The 23,954-nt window shown below is 53.0% G+C and overlaps 1 protein-coding gene across 1 annotated transcript in view; it reads left to right on the forward strand.

Moving 5' to 3' along the window:
- The window catches only part of PI4KA (phosphatidylinositol 4-kinase alpha), a 136,757-nt gene that overhangs the window by 81,843 nt on the left and 30,960 nt on the right, over nucleotides 1–23,954 (forward strand). Inside the window, exons 21-32 of the mRNA XM_020996373.2 lie at nucleotides 29–165; nucleotides 613–746; nucleotides 2,391–2,473; nucleotides 10,401–10,471; nucleotides 10,877–11,001; nucleotides 12,936–13,017; nucleotides 13,540–13,623; nucleotides 14,290–14,379; nucleotides 19,099–19,218; nucleotides 20,718–20,810; nucleotides 22,323–22,479; nucleotides 22,810–22,937. Coding sequence (XP_020852032.1) covers nucleotides 29–165; nucleotides 613–746; nucleotides 2,391–2,473; nucleotides 10,401–10,471; nucleotides 10,877–11,001; nucleotides 12,936–13,017; nucleotides 13,540–13,623; nucleotides 14,290–14,379; nucleotides 19,099–19,218; nucleotides 20,718–20,810; nucleotides 22,323–22,479; nucleotides 22,810–22,937 — 1,304 coding nt within the window. The remainder of the gene's footprint in view (nucleotides 1–28; nucleotides 166–612; nucleotides 747–2,390; nucleotides 2,474–10,400; nucleotides 10,472–10,876; nucleotides 11,002–12,935; nucleotides 13,018–13,539; nucleotides 13,624–14,289; nucleotides 14,380–19,098; nucleotides 19,219–20,717; nucleotides 20,811–22,322; nucleotides 22,480–22,809; nucleotides 22,938–23,954) is intronic.

The following is a 23,954-nucleotide window of genomic DNA, read 5'->3' on the forward strand; positions in this document are numbered from 1 at the left end:
GTTCTCACATCCCTTCTCGTATTTGCAGGACTGTGGCCCGAGGAATGGTACGAAGGCGTCTGTGAAATAGCCACCAAGTCCCCCCTGCTCACATTCCCCAGCAAGGAGCCCCTGCGGTCTGTCCTTCAGTACAACTCTGCCATGAAAAATGACACCGTCACGCCGGTGAGGGCCGGCCCCCAGGCTTGGCATGGACACCTGGTGCCAGGGGACCTGGGGCGAGGTCAGAGCTGATAAATGTGGAAAGGGCCTAGGAAGCCGTTTCCCTCTTCCTCTTACTGAAGAAGAAGCCGAAGGCCCGGCGGGAGGAGGGCCTTGCCTCGAGTCTCTCAGGTTCCAGCACTGGGGCTGATCTCAGGTTGCCGGCTCTGGCCAAGAAGGGGGAGCCGGGCTGGGCCCAGGGGCCAGAGCTCCAAAGCTCAGACCCTAAGCCGCTTCCTCTGACAGGCTCTGTTTCCTCATCTGCTGAGCATGGTCTAGTGGATGGAGAGGTCAGGCCTTGCCTCTGACATACACCAGAGTGTTGGCAGATGAGCTGCCATCCGCTTTGGTGGAGGGGCTGCCCTTGTCTGGGAGCAGCCACTGGTAAAGGGCTCGTTTTTGTCTCCTCAGGCTGAGCTGAGCGAGCTCCGTGGCACCATTAGCAACCTGCTGGACCCTCCCCCAGAAGTGTCCGCTCTCATCAACAAGTTGGACTTTGCCATGTCCACCTACCTGCTGTCTGTCTACCGCCTGGAGTACATGAGGTGCGTTTGTCCCGGGCCCCGCCCTCAGCTCCTCCCAGAGGCGGCATGGGGCTGGGGAAGGGGGGCAGGGGGTGCGGCTCTTGGGCTCAGACCCAGCTCTGGCGCCAAGGCAAGTACAAGGACCCACGTCCCATCAGCCTCAAAGGGGCTTGTGAGAATGGGCCTCTGCAGTCCCCACGTCACTGCCCAGAGACGTGGGCGCTCAGAGATGTGATGGAGGCCTCATGTCCCCCAGGATCCCCCTCATCCCTCAGGGCTCCCAAAGCTGCATGCCACACGTGTGCAGAACACACTACCTCTGGCTCTGCGTGCAGTTCTGTGCCCTGAGCTATGCGTGTGGAGCTGGGAAGCACAGCCAGCCTGACCTGCCCTCAGGACCCTTGCAGTCTGACACAGCGGTCCCTGGGTATAAATCAGCTGGGCACAAAGTAAAGCGTTTGCAGGGCAGACGAGGGGTCCTGGCCGCGTGCTCCAGGGCATCCTGAGGATGGGGTAGGAGACGCTCAGCTGCCACCCCTGCTCAGATGAGTTCTGAGGCAAGAGAGCACAGAAGGCGCCTGGAAACTTGGAGGAGATCGTTCACCCGAGACAGACAGCGTGAAGAATGGTGGCTGCAGTGAGGTCGGCCTGGCCAGGCCGGGCATCACCTCCCTCAGTGAGCCGTCAGTGCAGATGTTGGCAGATGGCAGTGACGTGGTCCCCTGGGCACATTTGGCACACTCAGCAGAAGAAAAAATGGCAGGCAACCCAGCAGAAAACCTACAGGCCATCGTTGGAAGCCTCTTGGAGCAGGGACAAAGAGCCCCCTTCACTCCTGTAGCCTGTGCAGCCTCCCTGGGTGCCACAGTCCTGGGGCTGGAAGGGAGCCCTGCCCCGATGGACCCGCGTGGCTGAGCCAGGGTCACCTCTCCAGCCTCCCTGAGAAGGGGGCCTCCTGCCTGGCCTGCAGGCCTGAGGGTCAGGAGCATCTGCAGCCTCCCCGTGGGTGCCCAGCACCCTCCGTCAGGCCCTATCTGTAGTCAGGAGCCTCTGCCTGGCTCTCTGTAGCCAGAGGACCTCAGGCTCCTCCTGCCCTTCCTGGCAGAGACGTCCACAGGAGTGGCCCTAGCTGCTGTGAGACCCTCTGGTCCCCCGCCCTTTTTTCCTGACCTCTGATTGACATCTTCCTCTCTCACGTCCCCGGCTCATGCTCCCGCTTCCCAGGGGAGGCAACAGACTCCCTGCGCCAGTTGGTTGCTTGAGCGTCGGCGTGACTCGGGCAGTGAGTGTCTTGGCCGGTTGTGGGCTGGGCCCCTGGAGCCTCTCCCCCCAGGGAGTCCTCCGGGCCCGGTGAGATCATCACCGGAAGAGGCTGAGCCTCCGTTTCATAGAGGTTGGCTCACGTGAATTGGTTCAGTTCTTAGGAAGTGTCCCTTGTGGGTCTGAGTGTAGACACTCCCCAGCCACTGTTACAGGTCACACAGAGCACCCAAGCCCCTGGAGCCCGCAGCAGCCTGTCCCACGTGACCCCGGCTGAGGCCGAGCCTCCGGGCCCCTGGGGCATTGCCGGCTCCTCCACTCGGGCTGCTGGCCGTGGAGAGGGCCTTGAGGAGGAGGCACCTGAGGAGCCTCCACCCTCCCAGCTGTGACCACTCTCTTCCTTAGGGTGCTGCGCTCCACGGACCCGGACCGCTTCCAGGTCATGTTCTGCTACTTTGAGGACAAGGCCATTCAGAAGGACAAGTCTGGTAAGCTGAGTCCCTGAATAGCGGCCCCCTGCTCGTCCCGGACCCTTCCTCCTGGCCTTCCCGGCTGGCTCACAAAGCGATCACATGGGATGAGGTGTGATGGGCAGGGGACCTGGCCTCTGATGCCAGCCGCCCTGCTCACATGTGTGGCAGTCTCTGCAGGATGAGGTCCCTGGACTGGGTGATCACCGAGGTCTGGAGGCTTTGAGGCCTTCTATTGGACTCGAGGCTCAGAACCAGTGCAGCCAGTGTGAGCAGGCTCGACTCCAGGCTAGTGACGGCCAAGGACACTAATGGAGAAAGGTCTTGGCCCTGCTCTGCTTTCCACTGGTAGCTGTAGAGTGGCCCAGGGACCCAAGGGCCAGAGAACATGCCCCACAGTCCCCTGGCCTGCAGGAGCCAGGGCTTCCTGGGGCGCTTCTCTGTGGCCATATTCCCCCTCCCCTCCCTGTGCCATGTCTACACCCCGGGGGGACCGGGGATTTCATATGAATTTAGGAATTTTGGTTTTTAAAAATCCCTGTTGCCCAGTGTTTTCGACCTAGAGAAATGCTTGAGTATCATTGTCTACCGTTGTCCAAACTTGAGTTTCTTGTGCAAAGCCTAGAACTGTAGACTGAATGTTGCTGAGGACCAGTGAGGTCACAGGGGGCAAGCCCCCCATTTCCCAGAGGAGGGGACAGAAGTGACCATCTGTGCATGGAAGTGGGGGCCACTCGGCAGTGGGTGCCTAAGTGGCTGCCAGAAAATGTGGGGGGCAGAGGTCATGAGCAGGAATTGCATCTTCCCAGTCCCAGGCTTTGCTCCGAGAGACTCGGGGAGAGCGGCCTTTTCCAGACACGAGGCTGAAATGTGCATGTTGTAAATCCCAGATGCTCCCCCGTGACCTCACTGGAATTGGTTCTTTTAGTGCTGTCAGGCTTCATTCTGGGGAGCTTCCCACCCTCTGGGATGGATCCCCCTCTAGAGCAGGAACCCTGGCCAGTCTTGGAGCCCTGTGAAATCTGCTTGGCCAACCAGGCCCGGGTATCAGCGACGCTCAGAGGCAGCTCGGCGTGGGGCGCGGGGCCTGGAGTCTGGAAGACCCAAGTGAGAATGCAGCCACAGACGTTTGGCGCCATGACCCTGGTAGATCACTTCACCACTGCCTGCCTCAGTTTCCTCATTTGTAAAGTGGGGGTGATGATAGCGCCCGCCTCCCAGAGCTGTTGAGCCCGGTGCATAGTAGGTGCTCTGTTAGCACGTGGAGAGGGCTCTTCCTCCCAAGGCTGCCACCCTTTCTAGCAGTTGCTTTCCCTCGTTCCTGGTATTTTCTCTCATCATTTTGTTTGCATTTGAGGGCTCACGTCTTTCTTTCTTTTTTTTTTTTATTCCACCCTCTCTCTCAGTTGTTTTGGGGGGTTTTTTTGTAAATAGCATTTTTTTCAATTACATGTAAAGATAGTTTTTAACCTTCACTTTTTTATAAGATTTTGAGATTCAAATTTTTCCTCCCTCCTCCCTCCCGTGAGGGCTGACATCATTAAGGGAAATCAGTACTGTTGTGAGTCGTGCTTTATGCACAGAGAGCGAGAACTAGCCATGCTCCACGTGCTCTGCCGGCCTTCTGTCCAGGCTGGCCACAACACGTCCTAAGGACTCAGCACTTGTCTTTCTGCCTCCTCCAGGGCCCACCCACGTTTCTGCCCTTCCTCACTTGAAAGACTGGGTGGGAAAGCATTTATGAAGCGCTTCCTATGTGCTAAGTGCTGATGAGACAGACAGAGAAACAGCCAGGCCCTGCTCCCGAGGGACTCCCACTGTGCTGGGAGCTTCAGGGGCTGGCAGCCAGGCCTCTTCTCGAGCCTCACGTCCACTAGCGAAAACCCCATCATGGGGGAGAACTTTATTTCCCCTGTCTGTGGTAGCTCTGGCTGCTGAGGAAACTGAGGCACCCAGAGACGGGGAGGGATCTGTTTAATATCACACAGCAAGCGGATGTCAACCCCTGGCCCTGGCTCAGGCCTTTGGATTACTGCTCAAGGGCTCAGAGCTTCTCCTGTCATTTGCTGTCCTTTTGTGATTCAGGATTTATAACTGGAGGGGAACCTTCCCTCCAGGAAGCGATCACAAACACATCTGTCACTAGATGGACCGTCAGAAAGGTGACATTAAACCAGCTGCCATACTGGCTTTGATCTTCCCTGGAAGGTCCTGAAGAGGTTAACACAATGCTTGTGGGCCCCCCCATGCCAGGCTATGCGAGTCTGAGGGGGCTGCAGCTGCTGCTCCTCGTCTCCCACAGGGCCCAGGGATCAAAGGGACGCTGTCAGTCAGGCCAGGGGGCCCCGAGCAGTACCGAGCGCCTGCATGCAGACACACAGACGCAGGCTTCCAGGCCCTGCCCAAATCTCTCTCTCTCTCTCTCTCTCTCTCTCTCTCTCTCTCTCTCTCTCTCTCTCTCTCTCTCTCTCTCTCTCTCTCTCTCTCTCTCTCTCTCTCTCTGTCTCTCTCTCTCTCTCTCCCTCTCCCCTTCCCCCTCTCCCTCTCCCTTTCTTCCCCTCTGTCTCTCCTGTCTCTCCCTCTCCCTCTGTGTCTCCTTCTTTTTCTCTCTCTCTTTCTCCTCCCCCCTTTCTCTCTCTCTCTCTCCTCCTCTGTCCATCTCTTCTCTGTAATTGTTGAACTCACAACAATTCTTTCAGTTGTTTTACCTGACAACTTTGAAAAAAGGAAATCACTCACTAATTCTCCACCTGTGTCCAGTAAGAGCTTTCTTACACCGGCTGGTCTCTGCCTTCTTGGAGGGCAAGGCACGTGTAGGTCCCATATTTATTGGATAAAGCATAGATTGGTCCACTCCTGTGTGCTTGCCCAGTGCTCAACTCCAGGGATACAAAAACAAGAAAGCCAGGTGCCCCCAGTCCTTGGGGACCTGCCATAGGGATGGGGGCCGCGAGGTGAGGGAGCCGTGTGGCCAGGCGGCCCTCGTGCTGAACACGAGCATCACCATAGCCAGAAGGATTCATCGCCCTGTAGGCAGCATGTGGGGGAGACAAAGGACATCTTCAGGATGCTCCAGGCAGCAGAGGGTCTGCAGGGTGGAAGAAAGAGACACCGAGGCGAGTGGGAAGAAGGAAAAGGAGACTGAGCCCCAGAGGCCAGGGAGGGATCCCAGACCCTCCTCACAGGTGCTGTCGGATGAGAGGCTTCGAGCAGCAGGCGGAGGAGGAAGAGCAGTTGGGGCGCAGTGCTGCGTCATTGTGTCACGCTTCTAAAGGGGAGCCAACGAGGGGAGCTTGGATTCCAGACCGGAGTCACTAGCGAGGAGACAACTGGAGTTGGAAAGTAGCCGTGCACACCTGGAATCAGTGAGAGACAGAGAGGAAAGACATGTGGAGTTTGTCTAATACCCACCTTAGACTTGGGGAGGACAGATTGAGGCCCTGCTGGCACAGTGGAGTCAAGAAGACCTGAGTTCAAATCCAGCCTCAGACACTTACTAGCTGTGGGACCCTGGACAGGTCACTTCTGATTGCCTCAGTCTCCTCACCTGTAAAATGGGGAAAATAATAGCATCTGCCTCCCAGGGTTGTTGTGAGGGTCAAATAAGATCACATTTGTGAAAAGTGCTTAACACAGGGTCTGGCATACAACAGGTGCTCTATACATGCTTATTCCCTTCTCTTCCCCCATTTCATAGGGTTCAGAGAAAGGTTAGAAAAGATCCTGGGGCCCACAGTTCTACAGGTGAACAAAATCATTTGCGTAATTGGCCGAGGGAACTGGGAAAGTGAGTGTCATGAGGGAGGAAGCCCAATCCCAGCTCCATTTCTTTCCTTGGAGCTCCATGCCTTTGGGAGGTCTCCTTTCTGGCTGTGACAGCCGTGGAAACCGATCTGGTACAGAGATAAACTGAACACAGAGTTGGCTGTGGAGACCAGATTGTGAGCTTACCAAGCGTTATGTGAAACCAAGACTTTCCAGAAACAATGGAGCAGGTGTAATCCCGATGTCCTCATGAAGACAACAGGGTTACTAATCCTCCCATTTTTAAAGGGGGAGAATGTTTTTCGGATCCCCACAGCTATTTGCCGCCATATTGGAGGAGTTTGGAGTCTAGGAGGGGATCCCTGTGGATGGTGGGATCCTCCCCGCACTCCTGTTTGTGCAGGACATCGTCCCAGTGACATCCAGTCCCAGGATGCTGCAGAGGATCCTGGGAGGTTTGTGCTCAGTCATGGGAGCCTGGCTTGTCCATCCATACAGCAGAGACCAAGAGGATGAAGAAAGGCTTTGAATGAACATCCTGTACAGCAAGAGTTCTTAACTCCCTAGACTTCACGAACTTTTAAAAAAAATGTTTTGGCAACTATATAGTTACTTTCCTTTGTAATCCTGCGTATTTTATGTATTTAAAGACACTCTCCTGAGAAGAGGCCCATAGGGTTCACCAAGATTTCAGAGATGGCCAACATAGGAAAAATGGTGCTGGGATTTTTCTTAAGATCTCATCCGTTGTCCCAGGAGGACCACTGTTCCGTCCCAACTCTTGTTTATTTTTACCTTTCTGCGTTCACCCCGAGGTGCTATTTTGTCTTGCTTGTGGGGGAAATCTGGAGACCTTAGAATTTTTTCACCTACTCCACCATTTTCCCAGAATCCTCTCACATTTTTTTATCAGTAGTCACTTAGAGCATTTTTTTCATATGACTGTAGCTTTGATTTCTTCTTCTATAAACTGTGTTCACATCCTTTGACCATTTGTGAATGGGGGAATGACTCCTGTTCTTATAAATGTGACTCAGTTCTCTCTATATTTAAGAAATGATGTCTTTATCAGAAAACTTATTGTAAAAAAAATTTCCCAGTTTTCTGCTTTCCTTCTAATCTTGGCTGCATTCGTTTTGTTTGTGCAAAAACGTTTTAATTTAATGTAATCACAATTATCCATTTCATACCTTGTAATGCTCTCTATCTCTTGTTTGGTCATGAGTTCTTTATAGATCTGACAAGTAAAGTACTCCATGCTCCCATGATTTGCTTATGGCATCCCCCTTTGTATCTAAGTCACTGTGCCCATTTTGACCTTGTCTTGGTATATGGTGTGAGGTGTAGGTCACTAGATAGTTTCTGCCAAACTGCTTTCTGGTTTTCCCAGCAGTTTTTGTCAAATAGTGAGTTCTTGTCTCCAAAGCTGGTGTTTTCGGGTTTATCAAACATTAGATTACCGTGGTCATTGACTACTATGTTTTGGATACCCAGTCTATTCTGCTGCTCCAAAACTCTTATTTCTTAGCCAAGACCAGTTGTTTTGATGATTATAGCTTTGTAATACACTTTGAGAGGCACGTGGCTTTTTAAAAAGATAATCCCCCAATGCGGTCATGTTGCCATTTCAAAAATCTCTTTATCCGATCTCAGCCTTTCCTCATTCCTTCCAGCCCCTCAGCCCTGGTGATGGATTCCATCTCTCGTCTCTGGGCTTCCCCCGGCTCCCAAGGCCGCCTCACCCAGACTCCCCATGCCAAAACGTCATTCTGCTCTGATAACCCCCTCCTCCCTTCCCGGACCTTCACATTCACTGCTTTGACTTTCCAGACTCCAGCACTGCCTCCCCACCCCCTTCACCGCTCTTTCCTTGTATTTGTGCCCCTAGAGCTTATCTTGGGCCTGGCACACAGTAGGCCCAAGCAACTTTCCTACAGTGTCGGTCTGACCAAAACCCTTGCACACATACACACATACACACACACATACACGCGCACATGCACCCCCCACCCGTGATGCTCCAGGGGCTCCCCAGCCCCTCCAGGATCATGTACAAAGGCTCTGTGGCGTTCAGAGTCCCTCACCTGGCCTGCCCTCGCCTCTCTCTGCCGTTGTCCCTCCCTGCTGTTTCTCCCAAAGGATGCTCTTGTGTCTAGCCTGGGCTGCTCTTCCTCCACTCCCACCCTCTGCCCAAGGCCCTCCCCAAGATAGCTTTCTGTGAATCCTGTGACAAGAAGAATGTGGAAGAGCTGGTGTTCGTGAAGCACTCACAGTGTGCTTCATGCTTTTCGCATAACATCTCACAACCACTTTGGAAAACGTGCTGTTATTATCTCCATTTTACACGTGAGGAGACTGAGGCAGGTAGGGGAAGTGACTGGCCCAGGTCACCCAGCTAGTGAGTGTCTGAGGTCGGATTTGAACTTGGGTCCTCCTAACTGCAGGCTGGGGGCTCTGCTCAGCTGCTGCACAAATATTTATTTGCATTGTTCACATCTTGGGTCGCTTTCCCTGTTAGAACGTGAGCTCCTTCAGAGCAGGGTCCATTTGTAGGCGTTTCCCTCTCTGTGTGCCCTTGGCACTTAGCACATAGTAGGCCCTTCACAAGCAGTTATTGATGGGATGTTCTGGAATGGCATGAAAATGGCTGACTGCAGACTGACCTCAGGGGGCGTGTCATCCGTCAGCGGGGTGAAGGGTGGGAAGAGGGGCCTCTTACTGTGGACCGGGGGGCTCATCTGCAGTCCAGTCTCCCCTCCCCTCAGCCCTTGACAGTCACCCACTGCGGCAGCTCCCTCTGCTGGGCAGGCCCCCTTCCGGGGGGGCACAGGCCCTCAGCCGTCGCCCAGCTGCCCGCGCCAGCTCCTGCTCTCCAGATCATCGGGAGCAGGCTCTGCCCTGAGCAGCACCTGCTGAGGAAGACCCCTGCCTCTCCCCACTGCAGTGGAGGTGACCCGGGCTGAGTCCCGGGGGCAGTGCCATTACGGGCCAGCCCTCTGGACCCCAGGCCTCCTCAGCTCATCCTCCCACCTCCATCTTCTCACCAGGCCAGGGCCAACCTTGCTTCTGTCTTCTCCCTCTCCCCACCCCCCCCCGCCCAGTTCAAATCATCATCTCTCACCGTCTCTCCTCCCCCAAGTAAAGGTCTGACCACATCATTGCCAACTCCGTCATCCCCATGGCTCCCCATCGACCTGATGAGGGAGACAGGGATAGGAAGGAGACCTGTGATTTCATCTAAAGGGGGACCTCCCAGGTGAGGGCAGTCCTCTGCCAGTGCAGATCAGCACCTCCTCTGCAACGTAGAACCCAAGAGCATGTCCAGGTCAAGTGACTTGCCCAGGGTCATGCAGACAGTACGTGTCAGAAGCAGGATTTGAACAGAGATCTTCCTGGGGCTGCAGCTGGCTCTCCAAGACTGTTCTGTCTTTGGGGCAGCTAGCTGGTGCAGTGGATAGAGCACCGGCCCTGAAATCAGGAGGACCTGAGTTCAGATCCGGCCTCAGACCAAACCTTTGTCATGTTACTAGCTATGTGACCCTGGGCAAGTCACTTAAGCCCAATTGCCTACAAAACAAAAATAAAAAAAAAAGAAGACTGTTCTGTCTCGCCTCCCATTGACTCAGGGGTCACATTCAGTGTCCTCTTTATCTCATCCTGTTTTACTTTCTGTTTTTTGCATCTGTGCTATGATGCGTGTACTTCTTGGTACCGTCGTACGTGTATAAAATTTTTAAGTAACTCTGCACATACTTATGAGGGGCACGTAATAACGTTTTACCGTAAGTAACTCTGCATATGCTTGTAGGGACGTGCATGATCAAAAGTTTGGAGACCCCTGCTGCTGTAGAAATAGTTATTGATCCTAGAGCCTTTGATTCCGCCCCGGCAGGGTCACGTTCCTTGAGCTGCCGTGGTGGTCAGATCCCGGGGATGATCAGGTTGGGTTCTGGACACCCAGTCACCCAACCCTCACCCTCCAAGGGCCCGTGCTGGCTTTGGGATGAGAAGATGTCCCAGCCACCCTTCTTGATTCACCAGGTGGTGGCGAGGCTGCCTTATTACCTGGGGGGCCAACTTGGGTTCTCCTGCATTGTTGGCCAGACCCCTTGGTCCGTCTCTCACCAGCCGCGCCCGTGAACAGCCTGTCCCTTCATTGGACAATCCCTTCTCTTCTCAGGCATGATGCAGTGTGTGATCGCCGTGGCGGATAAAGTCTTTGACGCTTTCCTCAACATGATGGCCGAAAAGGTAAGTCTTGCTAAGACCTTCCACCGCCTGTGGCTTCTCTCGCCCCACAGACTGAGCCCTGGTTCCCCTTCAGGCCCCTCCCTGCCCTTCCCCCTTATCCTCAGCCTGACATTCCTGTAGCCACACCACACTCATCACCAGCCGTCATTACAGGACCTGCCCTCCAGGCCCGTCCCACCTCTCCTCCTGTGAGCAGATGAGGTCCCACAGGCAGGACATAGGGCCTCAGACCCCAGATCCTCGCCATCTGGCCTTGTCACCTAGCTCATCTCCCCTCCTGGATTGTCAGTGGGAGAGGGACCGTGTTCCTTCTTCATCCTGGCATCTCCCTCAGCGACGACACCTACTAAGGGAATCCCTGGATGCTGGCGACTCTCATGGCCTCTGTCCTTCCCCACTGTGCAGGCCAAAACCAAGGAGAATGAGGAGGAGCTCGAGCGGCACGCCCAGTTTCTGCTCGTGAACTTCAATCACATCCACAAGAGGATCCGCAGGGTTGCCGACAAGTATCTCTCTGGACTCGTTGACAAGTACGTCCTTTGTCACAGCCTTTTGTGGGAGGGCTCAAGGGATCTCATCCCTCAGGCCAGGGTGGAGAAGGAGATTCCCCCCTAGGAATCTGGACAGAGATGGAAGGGAGCGTGTAGAACTGAGGCCACCCAAGGGAGCTCTCTGAGATCTCCCATCCCCAGGACAGGCTTGTGCCAGGCCCAGACCGGAGGACGCAGGCCAGCCTAGGCCTGCCTGGCACTTGCCTCTAGGGGAATGGAATTTCCAAAGTTAGGTAAGCCTGACTTTGTCAGATTTCCTCCTCCTGACCTTCTTTGGCTTGGGGGGCCGGCCCAACCACACGCAGAGTGGGGCCCTCTGAAATGAGTCCCCCAGACCTGCTGCAAAGCCCGCAGGGTGCCAGGGACCCCCAGGGCTGTGGGGGGTCAAGCGTGGCCTCTCAGCCAAGACAGGAGAAAGTCCTTCATTTCATTGCCATTGACTTCTGTGGGTCCAGGGATGGAGGAGGAGCATGGTAGAAAGGTCTCTAAGAATGCAGAAGAGGGGGAAGGATTAACTCTGGCAGGCTTCCTGAAGGAGGAAGCGTCTTAGACCTCAAACCTAAAGCAGACCCTGGGCCTCATCAGTCAATATCCAAATGTCATTATTGTGAGAGGTTTTGGAGGGTGTATGGTGTAGGAGCAGGTATCCCAACAAGTGGGCATCCAGCGTCTTCTTGAAGCCCCCCAGGGACGGCTCCTAAGACTCCACTTAGAGGCAGCTTGGATTGTCCAGAAATTTGCCTTTGGTTTAAAAAGAAATCAGTCTTCCCCAGTGGCTCCTTGTTCCTGGAGCCAAGGTCAGCTCTTCCCCTTCCCCAGGAAAGGCCTTCAGGAAGCCAGCATCCCTCGTGCCCACCCAGGCCTTCTCTCCTCCAGGTATACTCAGACTTGTTGGCAGCTTCCTTAAAATGTCCCCAGCGCCAGACAAAACAGACCAACTTTTTTTTTGATTATTTTTTATTTTTTACAAAATGTCATGTGCCTCCCCCACCACACACACTCAGGCCTCCTGACTGAGCTTCAAGGGGCTCCCCAGAATCGTTTCCGTCAGAACGCCCCCTCCCCGCCATTGACAAAGGGCTTTGTCTGCAGCGCACTTTCCCCAGAGCTCCCTGTCGCATGGAGCATGAATCTCCTCGTTGTGTAGAGGACAGGAGTGAGCGAACCTAGGCAGAAATTAGATGCTGCCTTCAGAGCGCTTTGCAAACTCAGGAATCATGTTTTGAGGTCAGGTGTTAGCATTGTTGTTTCTGTGATTGTTATTCTTTGCCAGAGCAGTGCTTGCACCCCATACCCCTAACTCCCAGTCTTGCGTTTTCTACCTTGCCAGACTGCCCCTCTTCCATTCAAACAGGACGCAGAGCCATCTCCCCCTCACAAAGTATGGGGCAGGTGAATGCGGTTGAGGGCAGATGACCAACCCTGAGAGGCCCTTTGTGGGGAGCAGCTCAGAGCAGAGGCCTGTGGGTCTCCCCCAGGGAGCCCAGCCTCATGTGCCCTGCCAAGCTAACACAGCAGAAGCACACTCTCTATTGTGCATCATAGCGGGCATCTAGAGCTGGCACTGCCCACACATCCCCAGTGCTACATAGACTTGGAGCCAGAGAGTGAAGATGCCTTGCCTGGGTGTGTGCAGAGCTGGCTTCTTACACTCCTGGGCGCCTGGTAGCATTGGGCGCAGCAGTTCAGGGGGAGCTTACGAATTGCCCAGCCTGACTCTGAGAGCCCCAGGAGGGAGATGGCAGCCCCTATCTGTCTTGTAGTCTGATTGCAGAGGTTGGGGAGACCTCGAGTCTGGGGGCTGCGCCTCCAAGGGCCTAGGCTCAGGAAGGCTCGGCCTCCAGTAGGGCGAGAGCTGGACGCCTTGCTTTGACACCTTTTGACTCGGCGTATGTCTGCACAATTTACCGCAGGTTTCCCCACTTGCTGTGGAGTGGCACTGTCCTGAAGACCATGCTGGACATCCTGCAGACTCTGTCACTGTCCCTTAGCGCTGTGAGTCTGGCTTCCCTGTGGGCAGGTTTTGTAAAGAGGAGGTTCTTTTCAACGTTCTACAGCCATTCCGGGAGGATGGTCTGGGTCCTGACGCCGAATCATTGGGGTCAGAGCTAGGTGAAGAAGTTAGAATGTGAAAGCCAGCAGGGACCTGAGAACCTGAAGCTGAGCGTGTCAGAGCTGGGGTGCAGTGGGCTGAGGAACACAGAAGGTCAGCGTACCTGAGCTGGACTGCAGTACACCTTAGATCCCAGAAGGGCAGGCGCGGGCAGGTCCATGGAGAGGAGGGAGGTGTTCCAGGTTGGACGGTCATTAGCATGTTAAAGCTGAGAGAAGCTCAAAGATAACCGAGTCTGATGCCTCCATCACCCAAGAGGGGCCCAGAGCCTTGCTGAAGGTCCTGGTGGGTCACCCTTTTCCCCTGGCTGTAATTCAGTTTTTAATTAAACTTGTGATTTCGTCCTCTTGAGGAGATAGAATTTTATAAAGGCAGGTCAGGAAGAGTCACTTTTTACATTTCAGGATATTCACAAGGACCAGCCTTACTATGACATCCCAGACACTCCCTATCGAATCACAGTCCCTGACACTGCCGAGGCCCGAGAGGTGAGCAGAAAGGAGGCCTTGGCCACGCTCTTTCGTCTGGTTTACAGCTAGTGCAGGGGGCGCAGCCCTCCTCCCCTCTTCTCAGGCACAGGTGTCCGGGCAGGGGGGTTGGCTGCCGAGGGCTCCCCCAGATCTTGTCACTGAATAATGTTTTAGGCATATCCATGGAAACAGAAAGGAAAGCCCACTGCCCTGGGCACACCCAGAGAGCTGGCCATTCACTGGCAGGAAGGCCCCGGAGAGGTCATTTACCTCCCTTGAGCCTTGGTCTCACATCTGGAAAGTGGGAACGCTAAGGGGAGCTCGTCAGCCGTAGGAGCTGGAAAGAAGCCGGTGACTCCTGAGCTTCCGGGGGGGCTCCTCGTCTGGTAGGGGGTGAATGTGTGGCAAGGCTTCCACCGAGGGCGGAGAGCAGGTGGGAGCATTGGGGCCAGGGCCGCCACTGCCCTCTGCACAGGCCTCCCGTGAGCATCATAGAGCCGCGTGCTTTGTAACCATTAGCTTGTGGCTGGATGTCGGCCCAAAGGGGGGCCTGGAGACTACAGGGAGAGCCTGGCCCTCTTGGAGCAGACCGTGGTGCAGGAGCAGCACCCTGACCAGGAAGAGGAGGGCTCTGCTCTCCTGGCTCTCCCAGAGAGATCTTTAACATTCCCAACCCTTTTCTAGAACATCGTGAAGGACTTTGCAGCACGCTGTGAGATGATCCTCCAAGAGGCAATGAAATGGGCCCCAACTGTGACCAAATCCCACCTGCAGGTAACGACATGAAACTTCTCATCCATGTACAGGATGGCGGCAGGAGGCATCCTGCTGCCTGGGGTTCTCCTACAGGTGATGAGGCTTCTTGGGTGTGGGGGCTCCTCCCGTCTCTGCAGCCAGCATCGTTATCTGAGACTTGCGGAGATGAGCCCCTCAGAACCCAGTGAGGCTGGTCCAGACTGGGTACCTGTGTTACCCCCCCACACACACCCCAACACCCCCACACGCTCACATACATGCAGTCACACTGTCGTGCACACATAGTATCTCACACTCTCACACGTACACTCTCTCACACATACACACATGCACACTCATACACGCACACACTTTCATACGTACACGCACACAAATTCTCACACACACACGCGGATGCTCTCACACATACATACATTCACACACTTATCACTTTTGAGGACCCCAGATTAACTCCGTGCCACAGTGAATCATTTTGAAGTATGAGTTCAGGAAGAAATAAAACAATTCGAAAAAGCATTAATTAAGTACTTCCTGCATGACCATCACTGGGTGTGCTTGGCACTGGGGTTGCAAAGATGAAAATCAAAGTGTCTCGGCTTTCCCGGAGCATGTGTTCCAACAGGGAGAGAGAACATGGATTTAGTTGAGAGAGAAGGAACGCCAGCTTCCGCGGGTGAATTGTGTTCTGGTGTTTTCTGGCCTGACGAGCTCAGCCCGCGCACAGCCAAATGCTGTTTCTGCAGCTATTTAGATCGGTCTTTGTTTGTGAACAGCGTGCTTTGTGGTTATGTTCGTGCGGTGCGTGTGTGCGTCTCGTCAGGCAGACTCCCGAGTACTTACACTGCCTGTCATCATTCTGAGCAGAGTCTCCTCCTCGGTCTCTCCTCGTGGTGCTGTTGGGAATGTGCAGAGATGTTGAGGGTGTTGGATTTGCTTTCTGTCTTCCCCTGTTGCTGAAGTTGTGTTTCAGTTACTTTTGGGGTGACTCTCCTCGGCTCTCCAGTTAGACCGTCCTGTCACACGCGAGACACTTCCTCACTTGTGCTTATTCTCTCAATCTCCTTTTTGTATCGAGGTAGCTGGCATTACGAGCACCATATAGAAGGCCAGTAGTGATAATGGGTGTCCCTGCTTTACCCCTGACCTTTTTTGGAAAGGTCTCTAGGTTATCCCCATTCTAGATAACACTGGCTTTGGTTTTAGATAGATACAGCTTACCGTATTAAGGAAAGATCCTAGTCGGGAGGACCTGAGTTCAGATCTGGCCTCAGACCAAACACTTGACACTTACTAGTTGTGCAACCCTGGGCAAGTCACTTAACCCCAATTGCCTTAAAAAAAAAAAATTGGATGAGTGTGGTAGCTTGTTAAAAAAAATTTCTGTATCTGTTGATAAATGATTTTTGTTATTCTTGGTATTCATGGTATTAAAACCAAGGTGGTCTTGGTATATAATCTTTGAGATATATTACTATGGTCTACTTGCTATTTTTTTTTTAAATTTTGTTTCCATATTCATCAGAGATACTGGTCCATAGTGGGGTTTTTTCCCCCTCTATTTTGACTCCTTGCTTTAGATATTTAAGACTATATCTATCTGAGAGAAGGCATTTGATAGGACTCCTTTTCCTGTTTTTTCTAACAGTTTGTTAGCATTGAATTCACTCTTTAAATACTTGGTGGTTTTCACTCACGAGTCCGTCGGGTCCTGGAGTTCTTTCCTGGGGTGTTCATTTATAACTTGTCACTGGGATCTTACCGAGATTGAGCTATTTGATTCCTCTGTATCTTGGCATCTTATGTTTTTGTAATTATTCATATATTTCATTTATATTGTCCATTTTATTGGCATATAGTTGGGCAAAAGCTACTAATAATTGCTTTTCTTCTTCATTGGTTTAAATTTTCATTTTTGATGCTGGTAATCTGGTTTTCTTTGTAAAAATCAAATTAGATAAGAATTTGTCAGTTTTTCAAAGAAATGGCTTCTCATTGTACTTATTAATTCACTTTATTTGCTTTTAATTTTGAAGATTTCTATTTGGGTTTTTTTTAATTGTAGGTTTTCTAGATTTTTCTTTGGTTGTATGCCCAATTCATTGATCTCTTCTTTCTCACTTTTATTGATGAAAGTGTTTAGACATATAAATTTTCTCCTAAAGACTACTTTGACATACCAAAAATTTTGGTATTTTGTCTCATTGTTTTTATTATCTTTTATGAAATTATCAGTTGTTTCTATGATTTGTTCTTTAACCCTCTATTTTTTAGGATTAAATTATGTTATCTCCAAATTTAATCATTTCTTCAGTGGCCCTTTATTGAATATAATTTTTATTGCTTTGAGCGGTTCTAAGCAAGACATAGTTAACATTTCTGCTTTTCTGCATTCATTGTAAGATTTTCTTATTGTGATATGTGGTCAATATTTATAAAGGTACTGTAGGCAGCTGAGAATATGTAAACTTTTCTCTTCCCATTCACTACTATCCTATTTACTTTTTCTGAAATTCTACTCAAGTCCTTAACATCTTTCTTCTTGGTTAGATTTTTGGTTAGATTTATCTAGGTCTGTGAAAGGGGTAAATTGAAGTCTCCCCACTATTATACTTTTCCTGTCTATCTCTCCCTGGAACTCATTAACTTATCCTTTAAGTCTTTAGATCTGTGCCATTTGATGCATATGTTTAATGTTGATGTTAATTCATTGTCTATGGTACCTTTCAACAAAGTGTAATTTGTCTGTTTTAGTGAAGTCGGTTTTTGCTTTTTCCTTGTCTGAGATCATGATTGCTGCCCCTGCCTTTTTTGCTTCAGCTAAAGTATAATGGATTTTGCGCCAGCTCCTTATTTTAACTCTGTGAATCTTTGTTTCAAGTGTATTTGTTGTGAACAGCATATTATTTGATTCTACTTTCTGATCAGTCGTGCTGTTCTCTTTTATGAGTGAGTTCATCCCACTGAAGTTCACAGTAATTATTGTTGTTTGTCTCCCTCCGTCCTCTTCTTTTATCCTTTTATTTTTATTTATTTCTTCCCACATTATAAAGAAGAGGTTGGTGAGAAAGGAATATCTCAGTAGCAATGCTCTGTGTTTGGTGAAATCTGCTTCTTTGCTTTCCCTCACCCCACTCCTGAGCCTAGCTTCTTAGTTTTCTTTTTCTTTTTTTTTTTAATACCCTTCTTCAAGATCCACCCTCTTTGGTTTATGTATTTTGCTTAGGACTAATTTACCCCTGAATCTGCCTACAGTTTATCCCCAACCTCCTTTCTCCCTTTTCCTCCTGCTTCCCTGTTGAATGAAATGTATTTCAGTAATTTAGTACCCAACTGTGAGTGTGTCTGTATACTCTTCCCTTCATTACCCAGCTCAGGTGAGAGGCAGATTCGAATGTCTCCTGCTCCTCCCACCCTTTCCTCCTTATTTACAGAGTCTTCTTCTGTACCCCCATCATAGGAGATAATTTTCAGCACCTTTCCTCTTCCCTTTTCCATCCTAGTATATTCCTTTTCCTCGCTCTCCTTTTAAGTTCATCAGAACATTACAGAACCCCTCCCAGGTCCTCTCTCTTAGTGGACTTCTTTTATGACCCCTCCCACAGCTCTCCTTTCTTTTCCTATTTTTTCCCTCTAATGCTCTCATTTGATTTTTAAAATCTTTTTTTTTAGACTCTTGCTTCATCTTTTTGAGGAATTCTAGTTGAACTTATGCACAAGCTGTGCTTTTCTTTTGAGACTTTGCTTGATTTTTTGGAGTCGTTCTCTTCTTCTGGGTGTGTGTCACGAGTGTCTCTATTGCCATAATAGCTTTTTTGCAGTGAGGTTCTTCCTACATTTTCTGACTCTTTCAGCCTACTTTCTGACATCAGACCCACTTCCGTGAGTAATGTCGGCACTGCATTTACGTCTTCTTGGGTCTTTCTGCTACTTTGTCGGAGTATCAGGCATTCTCTTCTAGCATCTCAGGGATAGCTCCGGCTGGGGACCATGCTTTTGGTGTTCCCAAAATGATGGTGTAAAGTCCAGTCACTTCCCTTCTGCTCTGAGCTCTGCATGTTCCTGGCCTGACTTTGGATCCAAGCAGCACAACTGTTGGCTTGTCCCTGATTGGAATTCCAGTAGATGCTGCTGGACCCAGCCACTGTCAGGCAGCTGGGAAGCTCTGCAGGTTCTGAAGGGGAGAACATCAGCCTTGCCCGTGGTCTGAGATTGCTGCCTTGATTAACCCTCTCCTAGCTCCAGGCAGAGCTCATGGGACCTCAGCCATACGGTTTGCCCTCATTCAGTCCCTGGGTGTGGCGTGCTCCCGGCCAGGTTTCATCTGACCTTTCTGTCTCTGTGCTGACTTGGGCTGGAAAGATGAGACTCACTCTTGGCTTTCCTGACCGGCACCTGGGCTGATGAGTTTTCTAGCTCTTTGTGCAGGGCGTTTAGTGGGGAGAGCTCAGCTGTGCGTCTTACTGCTGCTCCTCCCTCTTGGCTCCCACCCCGACCCCAGGCTTAGCATCACAGATTTGGAGCCAGAAGGGACCCTCTGGTCCTGCTCGCTCCTTCTGTAGAGGAAGGAAATGAGACCCAGGGAGGTCAAGAGACAGCCAATGTCACGTGGCTGGTGAGTGGGGGGACCAGGATTTGAAGCCAGGTCCTCAGGCCTCAAGCCTTGCTCTGCTTGGCCTCTTGCTTATGAAATCCCTTCGTTTTCTGTCTTTAACAAAACAACTTGATTTTCCTTTTTAGGAATATCTGAATAAGCACCAGAACTGGGTGTCAGGCTTGTCCCAGCACACAGGCCTGGCCATGGCCACCGAGAGCATCCTCCACTTTGCTGGTTACAATCGGCAGAACACAACGCTGGGGGTGAGTATCTGCCTCTACAGGCCCGGGGTGGAATTACAGTTTCTTTTAAACTAGCCTGGGGAGCTGGTTGAGAGACCAGAGGGCAGGCGTTTCCATTCATCCATCCACCCAGCCATCCATCCGTCAGCAAGAGGCGAGGAGGTCAGGAGGTGTGGCTCAAGCAGAGCTCTGGCTCTGTCTTATAGTAATCAATAATCAGGAAGCATTTATTAAGTACCTACTGCGTGTGGGTACTGTGCTGAGGACTGGTATTCAAAAAGAGACAAGAGACAGTCCCTGCCCTCAAGGAGCTCAGGATCTCACAGGGCAGAGTGCAAGCAAACAGATATGTACAAACACGCCACACACAGGAAATAAATGGAGGGAAGGCCTTGGAGTAAAGAGGCCTGGGGAAGGAAGCCAGGGAGGTCAGTGTTCCAGGGATGGGGAGAGATGGAGTGTCTAGTTTGCGGGACAGCCCGGAGGCCGGTGCACTGGAGTGAAGGGTAGCAGAGGGAGTGAGAAGGTGTAAGAAGACTGGGGAGGTGGGAGGGGCAAGTTGCAAAGGGCCCTGAAGGCTGACCAGAGCATTTTGTGTGGATCCTGGAGGCCGTAGGGAGCCACGGGAGTTCCCTGAGGAGGGGGTGACATAGTCAGATCTGTGCTTTAGTGGCTGAGTGGAGGACGGACTGGAGCGGGAAGAAACTGAGGCAGGCAGATGCAGTGGCTTCCTGGGAAGGGTCCCCCAGGCCAGGAATGTGGCTTGGGGCCTTGTGACCGCTGCACCACACTGCCACTCTCCACTTCAGACCGTCAGAGTCCTTCGAGCCCTTGGACATTGGCAGAGCTCCCTGGATTCTCATAGCAGCCCTGGGAGGGTCATCCCCATTTTCTAGATGAGCAAGTTGAAGCACACAGAGTTCCAGTTAAGAGCTCAGGGTCACCCAGCAACTAAATGGCCACTGTGCCCCAGAGCACATACGGCGGATCTGCTGGCAGTCCTGTGATGGGGCCGGTGGTCTCCGCTCTGCCCTCCCCTCCCCTGCTGTTGTGCTGGGTGCCTCTGCCACCCAGAACACCCCCACTGGGAGCAGCCAGACTTCCCCCATCCCTAGCCCCTGGAGGAAGGGGCAGGTCAGAGCGTGATCCAGTCCTTCAAGGGCTCCCCTCCCCCTCTGGTACTCTCAGGCTGTCTTCACGGTCTGGGGACACAAGATGCCCAGGGCAGGAAGGAGAATCCTCTTCCCCTTTCTCTGCTTTCTTCATCCCTCCAAGCAGTAGATGCCTCCACAGACCCCCCAGGAGGCTCTCTGGAGAGGAGAGAGAGTCCTTTGGTCCTCCCTGAAAGTGCCAGCTGTGGAGAACCAGGGGTGACAGTGTTGTGGGCAAGCTCAGTCCTGCCGGGTGGCTGAGCTTCATGGCAGGCATCCACTTGGTTCCTAGGAGAGCCTCCAAGGTCAGTAGGGAGAGGCTGGCCAGCTGCTATGCTCAGACCCGGTGACACTTCTCTCCATCTCTAGGTAACTCAGCTTACTGAGCGGCCCGCATGCGTGAAGAAAGATTACTCCAACTTCATGGCTTCCCTGAATTTGCGCAACCGCTATGCGGGCGAGGTAATGCCCCTCCCAGCCCGACCCAGGAAGTCCTGACAGAAGGAGGGCCCTCGGGGCACGCAGGGTGTGTGCCAGCTGGCTGGCACCTAGAATCCGAAGGAGAGTGGGTGGTGTGCCAAACAGGAGTTAGCGTTTGTACCTAGAGGCAGTAGGAGGCCTGAGCATTTATGGAGCAGGGAAGGAACGTGGTCAGCCCTGGCTCAGAACTATCGCGATTGCACCAGGAAGTGGGGAGTGCCCAAGGGGGAGCACATTTAAGCTGAAGAGCCTGCCCCTCCTACCTCAGTGTGCTGGCCCTTTGAGAGTGCCCTGCACGGCCCTGCAGTGGCATCTTGGAGTCCCCGAGGACCCCTAGCTCAGGGCTACGTGGCACCATCCTCTGCTCTCTTAGTGCCCAGGGACAGTCAGGTGCCTAGGGGCTGCAGCATTTTTCACTGTAAGGGGTCCTGATACTGAAAAGGCCTGGAAGCCTGCCTGGCAGCAGAGGCTGGCAGCCTGGCACCTGGATCAGCTTCGGGGTCATTTCTTAAGCACCCGAAGAGTGTGGGGCACTAGCCGTGTTAGACTCTGAAGAGTCCCCAGCCTCCTGATGTTTGAGGCCATCCTCCTGGGAAACACAGGTCAGGGCAAGACAGCCTATGGAGCGGGGGCACACAGGAGAGGCAGGCAAGGAGTTCTAGGGAAACTGAGGCAGGAGAGAGCACCGCCAAGGCAGCTTCCTGGGGTGCCTGAGCCGGGCCTTCAGAGTAGGCTGCCGAGGAGTAGGTGCCTCACAGGCCAGGAGAACGGACTTCCTGTGGCTTGTGTTCTGTGGCCAGCTGCCCCCAGGTCCATTGTTGGACACCATGAACTGAAGAGTCTCTTTGAGGCCACAGTCAGGCCAGCTTTGTGAGTTGTGCCCATCAGCACTGACTCTGCCCAAAAGAAGTCCATCTGGCGGGCCCACGTCCTGCCCAGCATCAGCTGCTCCCCTGGCTCAGAGCTCCAGGCTGGCACTGATTGTTAGGAGTCTCTCCTTTCTCTGAAGCCTCAGTTTGCCTTTCTGTGCCCTCTGCTTTGCCGCTGGGTTGGGTCCGCCCTCGGGCACTTGCCCTAACAGGCCGTCGTGTGCCCCAGCAGCCTCTCAGTCTCTGGCTGAGCATCGTCATTCAGTGGACCCTGCCCTTCTCCTGACAGGCCCCATTCTGGTGCCCAGAACTGAGCCCAGCATTCAGGGTCTTGACAGCTGGTGGCACCTGACTTTGGCAGAGCCTCACAACCACCCCATGACAGTGAGGACTATGGAGATTATTGTCCCCACTGTACAGAAAGAGAAACTGAGGCTCACAGGGGAACAGGCTTGCTGAGGGGCACTCAGCTAGTCAGCATCAGAATTGGGATTGAAACCCAGGTCTCCCTGATTGCCAGTCTGGCCCTGATCCCTGCACTGTGCTCTCCATCCTGGTGCGGCGAGAAGTGTGGCTTTCGTCTTGATTCTTTGGTCCCGCCCGATGATGCCCTGTCTCCTTGCAGGTCTACGGGATGATTCAGTTCTCAGACGCCACAGGCCACACGTCTGACCTCAAAAAGCTGATGGTCCAGCAGCTGAACACGGCCCTGGACTCATACAAGGCTCAGGACTATACTCAGGCCATGTTCAAGTTGACAGCAATGCTGATCAGCATCCCAGGTAACGGCAGAGGCCTGAGCCTGTGGTGAGGGGCTCTGTCCCTTGTGTCCCACCTTCCCACATGAGAGATGTCTGGCCCAAGGACCTGAGAGAGCCCAAAGGGATGCTCGGTGGGCCCCCGCCCCCCCAGCCACAGGGCCTGCCCGAGACTCCGTCCTCTGCTTGTGAAAGCTTTCTAGATCCACTAGCAGTGAGTTGTGAGGGGCGGGGGGGTTGTGTTCAGCAGCTCAGTCAGAAGTGTTCGGTTTCCCCTTTGCATGGCAGCCCTTCAGGCGCTGTGCTGGGAGCCTCGAGTCTCACCAGCATGTCTGTCTGACCCTTTGGTTTTAGACTGTGACCCCCAGCTGCTGCACCACTTGTGCTGGGGCCCCCTCCGGATGTTCAATGAACACGGCATGGAGACGGCCATCGCGTGTTGGGAGTGGCTGCTCGCGGGCAAGAATGGCGTAGAAGTGCCGGTAAGGGGCTCTGGCTTCAAGCCTGGGACCTGCGGGGGCGGCGCCTGGTAGGCAAGCGTCGGCACCCCGCTGGCTGCGGCCATCACGCCCTTCTGTGGCTGAGATCACTTCGAGGAGGTGGCGATGGCTGCATCTGTGTCTGCATCTGTGTCTGTGTCTGTATCTATGTCTGTATGTCTGCCTCCATGTCTACATCTGTCCACATGTCTTTCTCTGTGTCTACATCTGCATCTGTGCCTACGTCTGTATCTGTCTGTGTCTAGATCTTCTATTATGTCTCTGTCAGAATGATGGATTTCTTGCATCTATTTTATACACACACATGTATACACGTGTGTGTCATCCTCCAGTGTGCCATGCCCAGACTCCCCGATGCATTTGTGTTTATTGGGGAAATGCAGCTGAGTGAATGGGGAGCGTGATTATATCTGCCGGGCCCTGGCACAGCCCCTCGTGTCTCCCCGACCAGGGGACAGGTTGCAGCCTGTCTGGGCTTGGCCACCTCGGCTTTCCGTAAACCCTCCTGGGGGAGTGTGCAGGAGCCTGCCTACAGGCCCTCTCAGCTGGAGGCCGTGTGCCAAGCTCCCAAGACGTGGTCCCTGCTGCGCTCAAGGAGCTAATGTTCGAATGGTGCCTGTCTCCCAACGGAGCCATGCCCGCCTCTCCTCTAGTCCAGGCTCTTGTCCCCCTCTTTCCTGGGCTGTCATAGGAGCCTGCAGAGGCCTGGCTGTCTCCAAGCTCTTCACAGCTGCCCTCAAGCTTCACCCGGAGCCCAGGTCCAGCCACGTCCGTTCTCGGCTCTTCTGCCACAGCTGCCACCTCCTTATTTGGCCATTTCCCAGTTAAACGTGCCCGCTCCCATGGCCGTCTGTGGCCCCTGCTCCGCCAAGCCCTGTCCAGCTGGCTGCTTGTGGTGCCCATCATGTGACCTGGGCAGAGCGGGACTCCACCCTGCGATCAACTCTCTCTGAGTATGCTGGTGATGAGCTGTGGCAGTCCCTGGGGAGGGTTGAGGAG

This window comes from Phascolarctos cinereus, unplaced genomic scaffold, assembly GCF_003287225.1.
Source record: "Phascolarctos cinereus isolate Bilbo 61053 unplaced genomic scaffold, phaCin_HiC Scaffold_4;HRSCAF=312, whole genome shotgun sequence".
Lineage (NCBI taxonomy): Eukaryota > Metazoa > Chordata > Mammalia > Diprotodontia > Phascolarctidae > Phascolarctos > Phascolarctos cinereus.